General features: G+C 43.0%; 1 protein-coding gene across 1 annotated transcript; it reads right to left on the reverse strand.

Moving 5' to 3' along the window:
• Positions 1-6,381: 6,381 nt before the first annotated feature.
• LOC102477366 (DNA-directed RNA polymerases I, II, and III subunit RPABC5-like) lies at positions 6,382-6,618 on the reverse strand. Its single transcript, XM_014591791.1, has one exon. It carries the CDS (start codon positions 6,616-6,618, stop codon positions 6,382-6,384), a length of 237 nt encoding a protein of 78 aa, XP_014447277.1.
• Between the last annotated feature and the right edge of the window lie 553 nt (positions 6,619-7,171).

Consider the following 7,171-nt stretch of genomic DNA (forward strand, 5'->3'; position numbering starts at 1 on the left):
TCAATGAAGCCCATGTCTACGCAGACCATTTCCTGCTCTGCCTGCCCAGCCTACCCAGCACAAGGACGCGGTTGTGCTGTCTCCTATCCAGGCATTAAGTGAGGCAGGAGGGTCCACACCCTCAACTAAGCTTCAAGGGAATCCAGGATGTCCCAACACGTTCTGTAGAAAGACTTAGTAATTTTTCCAGTTACTAATATGCCTTACCTGTTCTGTTCAAACAGGCTAATTGTTTTCCTCAAAAGGACTCAGGTGTAGGGGATGAAGTCACCCGAGGCGTGCCTAAACAATTACACCGGTCATGGGCGCGCCAAGAGCCAGGTAAGCCCTTACTCCTGACTGTAGGTCTGATTTGATCTTTCCTGAAGCAGCCGCGGAGCAAATTCGGTGGGGGCGCGCCCCCTGGTGGTAATACGGGAGTATTCCAGGGAGAAAGAACCGTTCCGGGGCGCAACTCTGGATAGAAGAGAGAAGAAGGTGAGGGTTTAGGAACCTTCTCAGCGGCACATATTCATAATTATTTCTCATAAATATTTTTGGTTGAAACATGAAATAAAAATAATTAGTATGATCCTTTTGTAATTAAGGTCTTGGAATGCGTGAATTATAATAGAAAGTGAACAATCAGCCAAGGCAGGAAAAAAAGCGGGGAGAATTGGTCTGTGCTCTAAGAAAAGAGACCATAATTCCCACATACTTCCTGTTTTGACAGTGTGGATCTTATATTGTCTTTTTCGTTGTTATTGCCTTTATGAAACATTTCAAATATACACAGAAACAGAGAGAAAAGAACAAATAAACCCCTAAATGCCTATCACCCCGATTCTGGAGTACCAAGTTCTGTCACTCATTTCACACATCCCTTTTTATTTGTTATTTGCTTTTCCCTACTTCAGAATTGTAACGCAAACATCACTATCACTTCACTTTGACCATTATCACATCTAAAATTCATAATTCCTTGGAATGATCTAAATGCCCAGTCCACATTTAGGTTTTCTTAAAAATTTTTTGAAGTTGTTTGCAGATCCCCAGAAGTCCACACATTGTTTTAGGTTGTTATGTATTTAAGTCAGTCTCGTTCCACCAACCCCCCCACACACACCCAGTGTATCTGTATCTAATCTTTGCACACAGTGTAATACACAGGTATTAAGCACACAGTTTGATGAGTTTTAACAAATGCACACAACTCATTATCCATACCCTTATCAAGATAGAGAACATCACCCTGCAAAGTGACCTCCACCATCTTCCCGTTAACTCTCCCCTCAATCAGCCACTGCTCTGATTTCTGTCACCATAGATAAGTTTTGCCTGTTCTAGAATCTCATACAAAATGCTTTTTGCATTTGGGGTGCTGTTGCCGAGGTCCCTCGTGTAGTTGCCTATTCCTTTTCACGGCTGTCATACTCTGTTGTATGCACACACTATTATTTGCCTTTGCATAGTCTTGTTGAACACCTGGATTGCTTCCAATTTAGGCTAGTATGAATAAAGCTGATATGAACTTTTTTAAATAATAGAAAGCACGTGTAGCACATGTATGTGCACAAGAGAGAGAGAAAGCATCCTTGATGGGGGTCTCATCTTTCTGAGTTCCCTTTCCCCAGACCTCCAGCTCTTCAGGATCTTGGTCCCCAACATGTTTTCAGGCTGGCCTGGGGATCTGAACCTAAGATCAGTCATATGACCTTCAGCGCAGCAGACCAGTACACTAAGAACTGTGCCACATAGGCTGGGCTAATATTTTTTGCATAGTTTTTTTTTTTTTCTGGATGTATGTTTCATTTCTCTTGAGTAAACACTCCAGAATAGAATAAGTGGTCATAGTGTAAGACTAACTGGTCATTTTTGTAAGAAAATGCTAAGTGTCTTCTCATGTAAAGCACTCCTTGTTTTCCAACTTTTTCAGTTGCTCAGTAGTTCCTCATCCTGCACATGTCCAGCGGCCTCCTTGTGATGTCACTTAATTAGTCCCTTTCATCTCTAGGTTTCCAAAGACTGGAAGCTGGATCTAAAATCTGGATGGGATGCAGGTTAAGTACTTTGACAAGGTCAATTCAGAAATGATACTATGGTGGAGTGGGGCAGCAGGTGGCATGGTGGCTAAGGTGCTGGACTCCCACATGACTGGCCATGGTTTGAGTCCCAGACTTGGCGGCTTGAAAATCATGCTGGGTACACATATGTGTGTGTGTGTGTGTGTGCCCAAAATCTCAAGAGAATAGAGAAGGGATTATGTGTGGTCATACCCCTGGGGGGTGATTTCTCACTGCCCCTCTCTCTGTCTCTATCTGGCTAGTGCATATGCCCTAGCCAAAAAAAAAAAGAAAAAAAAGGAAGAAAGAAAGGAAAGAAAAAAGTGGTGCTATGGAGTTTATCCTACATCTCATTGGAAAGCATGTAAATGGCACAATTGCTCCACTCTTAAGGAATAAAGACTGATCAGTAGATCCAAGGGATGGCAACTTGACTCCCCCCGTGCAAACCTACCATCAACATCTCATCTAATGGTTTCAGATCGTCTTTGCCTTGGATCAATTATTTTGTTAGGAATTGCAAAATGGTGACCTTAAAAAGTTCTGTAATCTATTTACATTTATTACCTGCAATTCTTCTGTAAAATAACTTCTTTTGTCAATTTTCCCTCATTATATAGGAAAGGCAGGAAAATATTTCACTATTTAACCTTAATTGCTATTTTTAAAAAATTGTAGTTTTCCTTGTTGTTAGAAACTTTCTAAAAAACTAAGACAAGGAAAATTCTCACAAAAAATATTATACCAGGGGACCAGCAGGTGGTATGGTAGTTAAGGAGCTGGACACTCCCACATGGCCGACCACAGTTTGAGTCCCAGACCTGGTGGCTTGCTTTCTCACTTTCTCTCTCTCTCTCTCTCTCTCTGGTCAAATTAAAATAAATGAATCAATAAAGAAAATTAAATAATTCTAAAAAAAAACTTTAAAAATATTATTCCAAATGTAAATATAGGCACTACTTCACCTTGTTTTAAGAAAAAGATAGTTAACTCATAGAGGAACATTGATGTATCAGTGAACTTGGATCACTTGTGGTTTAAATAGTAATAAATGGAATAATAACTACTCGCATTTATGGAACATTTCTAAGTTGATTTAAATTAGCTAACTAATAATTAAAGTGAAATAATTTTCATAATATCCTGAGTTATGGAGAAAATAAAAGTGCGAGTCACACATTCCAAAAAGCCTTCCTCAAGTTAGGTTTAGCTTTCCACCTTGAGGAAAGCACAGATTCATTTCTTTATTCAGATGACATTTATTGAGTACTCACTCTGCTGGGAAAAGAAAGATGAATTAGCACAGATTCTGTGAGGCCCTAAAGAGCCTACCAGATGAATTTTTGTCTCAGTGGTTCCTAGGACTTGTTTTGCAGAAATATTTATGGCCTTTACTGTGGGACATACAAAAAACGCCCTGAATTTGTCGGCCACACTCTAAGGCCAGTTATTACTTGCCTATACACTGGTGACAAATACATAACTGGCTCTGGGGCGGCATGGGGTGAAGCCCTGATTTGTAGCATTTACCTATTCCCATGGTACAGATACTTCCATCATGGCCCATTGAGCTACCAACATGATGTCACGAAATGCAGAATTGCAAAGATATGCCTAGCACACCATCAAATAGCATTTCCACCATAAAGGTAGCATGAACATAAATAATTGCCAGAGCATAGATAATGGTTAAATGTAAAATAAGGAAGTAATGAGTTTTGAGTATTTATCTTTGTTTTTAATATAACTTATTAGGGACCAGCAGTTAGCATAATGGTTATGTCACTGGACTCCCTTGTAGTCGACCGTGGTTTGAGTCCTGGACCTGGTGGCTTAAACTCACGCCGGGTGCATGTGCATGCGTGCCCAAGATCCTGTAGAGAATGGAGGAGAAGGGATTGCAGCATGGCCATCCCCCCAGAGGGTGATTTCTTGCTTTCTGTCTCTCTGTCTCTCTCTGCCTATCTGGCGAGCACACGCACCCTGTAGCAAAAACCTCTTTAAAAAAGAAAAAATATATATATAACTTATTTAATTTTAAGTTTCCATAATTGAATTTTTAATGATGGTTGTGTTTAACAATTGGCTTGCACAATTCCTGAACATTTAAGTTGGTTTTCATGAACCAGCATATGCCTGCTCTAGCACGCCACTGCTTATCCCTGTTGCTATATTGCAGCAAAGCCATTGCAAGGTGCAGCACTCAGCTGGGGACTTGGAATAATGTGAGTGGGGTGACACTTTGAGCTAGTGATGGTCTATGATTTCAGGACTCAGTAAAAGAGAGGAACTAGGTGTAACACTATGATTTATTTCCTTATCTCAGTTGTGGGGACATTTCGTTTCCTATTACTGGTGTAACAAATTGCCCCAAATGTAGGGCTTTAAAGAAGCACTAATTTATTATCCTACAGTTCTAGAGGTCAGAAATCAGAAAGGGGCCTTGGAACCAGCAGATGGTGAAATGGTTATGTCGCTGGACTCCCACGTAATCAACCATGGGTTGAGTCCCAGACCTGGCGGCTTTAACTTATGCTGGGCACATGTTTGTGCGTGTCCAACATCCCAAGAGGAGAATGGAGGAGAAGGGATTGAGACATGGCCATTCCCCCTTGGGGGGGGGGTGATTTCTGGCTTTCTATCTCTCTGTCTCTCCCATGAGCGCAACACCCTATAGCAAAAGTCTCTAAAAAAAAATTTTTTTTTGAGAGGTTTTTTCGCTATAGGGCGCGGGCGCTTGCCAGACAGACAGAGACAGAGACATAGAGACAGAAAGTGAGAAATCACCCCCCAGGGGGGATGGTCATGCCGCAATCCCTTCTCCTCCATTCTCCTCCCGGGATCCTGGGCATGCACGCACACGCGCCTGGCGTGAGTTTTAAGCCACCAGGTCTGGGACGCGAACCGCGGTCGACTACGTGGGAGTCCAGAGACATAGCCATTATGCTAACTGCTGGTTCCCTCTAAAAAATTTTTTAAAAATAAAAAAAACTAAAAATAAAAGAAAGAAAGAAAAAGGAAAGAAATTAGAAAGGGGTGGGGACCAGCATGTGGTGTTGTGGATACTCCTACGTGGACGATTATGGTTTGAGTCCCGTACCTGGTTGCTTGCTTTCCCACTTTCTCTCTCCCTCTCTCTCTCTGGAAAAATCAAAATAAGTGAACAAATAAATACAATTGAATAAATAATTCATTTTTTAGAAAAAGAAAGGGGTCTCACTGGGCTAAAATGAATGTTTCAGGGCTATATTCCTTCCGGAGACATAAGGGGAAAATCCTTTTTCTTACGTTTACCACCTTCTAGAGGTCACCCACATTCCTTAGCTGTGGCCTCCTCTCTCCATCTTCACAGTTAGCAATGTCGGGCAGAGTCCTTTTCACAATGCCCTCTCTTTTAGAAGAACTGATTAGTAACCTCAATTCTGTATGCAACCTCTTTCCTCTGTCATGTAACTTAACACAGTCATTAACTCCAGGGATTAGAATGGGGATATCTTGAGATCAGCAAATGGCATAATGATTACATTGCCGTACTCCCATGTAATCGACTGTGGTTCGAGTCCTGGACCTGGTGGCTTAAAGCTCATGCCAGGCACGTGTGTATGTGTGCCAAAAATCCTGAGAAGAGACTGGAGGGATTGCAGTATGCATGCCAAGATCTGGGAATGGCCATGCTACAATCCCTTGTCCTCCATTCTCCTCTCAGGATTTTAGGCTGGCCCGCTGGCACAGGCCCCTGGTGTGAACTGCTTTATACCATGTGGGAATCCAGTGACATAACAATTACACCATCTGCTGGTCCCAAAAGCATTACTTTTTTTTTTTTAAGAAACATTTTTGCTATAGGGTACATGAGCTCACCAGAGAGACAGAGACAGAAAGCTGGGAGTTCCCCCTCCGCCATTCTGCAATCCCTTCTCGTCCACTCTCATCTCTGGATATGGGGCATCTGGCATGGGTTTCAAGCCTCTGGGTTCAGGACTTGAACCATTGTTGACCATGTGGGAGTCCAGCGATGAAACCATTATGCCATCTGCTGGTCCCATACTGCTTTAAGTAAGTTTTGGAGTGGTTTGGTAGGCAGCAACAAATAACTTACATGAAATGAGAAGGTCATAGGGACCAGATCCTATGAAGGCTAATTAGCCACGGAAAGGAGTTTGACTTTTATTCTAAGTGCTCTAGGGAATCTTGAGATTTTATTTTTGTTTGGTTTGGTTCTACAAAGACGTTTACTGATGGTTCCTTCCAGAGGGGACTCCATGTGCGTACAGCATGGTTAGGCATTGATCCCTGTCCCCCAACACCAGCTATGGACTCTGGGCAAGGCCCTGAGTGCCTATAGCCAGGACAGAATGGGCGTGTCCCGGCAGTCATTTCTCCAGGGTGAGTAACTGAACAGCTTCTCCATCTGGTCCATGTGGGCTAACGGCATCCCGTGGCAGCAGTAGCACTTCAGGCCCAGCCAGTCCAGGGCATGCCCCTCGGTGTGCTGCGCCTGTAGCAGCCCGAGGTAGGCCTCCCACTTGCTGCCCTCAATCTTGCTGCAGGTGAAAGAGCGCATGGGAATGATCATGGCCCCGGTTCACAGCAGCCCAGGTTCCTCTCGTAAGAGTTTTAAGAAGAGTGCTATTCCCTAAAAGATTACTCTGGGGGCCTATGTGCAGAAAAGATTGCAACTGGACAAGAATGGAAGCAGAGAGACTAGCTGGGAGGCTTTTTCAGATGATGGCCTTGGGGATGGAGAATAATGGATACATTTGGGTCTTGCTAATGGATTGGCTTAGCAGCTGAGGAAATAGCCGATAGCAATCTTCTTCCTTGAAACCTAAGACTTCATAAATGCACCGATTTGCATGACAAATCAGTTGTGTTTTTCCCCCTATGCAATTGTCTCCTTCCTCTCCCTTGGTGGTGAGGGTGGTCCTGGGCATGTGAACGTGGAGACAGAGATTTGATAGCCTGATAAACCCTGAAGTTATGTTTTGAATTACAGTCAATGTTAGCAAAACCTTAAAACATTAATTAACGGAACCAGCAGTTAGAGTAATGGCTATGTCGCTGGACTCCCATGTAGTTGACCACGGTTTGTGACCCGGACCTGGTGGCTTAAAATTCACGCCAGTCGC

Source organism: Tupaia chinensis, unplaced genomic scaffold (assembly GCF_000334495.1).
Source record: "Tupaia chinensis unplaced genomic scaffold, TupChi_1.0 Scaffold000622_1, whole genome shotgun sequence".
NCBI lineage: Eukaryota > Metazoa > Chordata > Mammalia > Scandentia > Tupaiidae > Tupaia > Tupaia belangeri.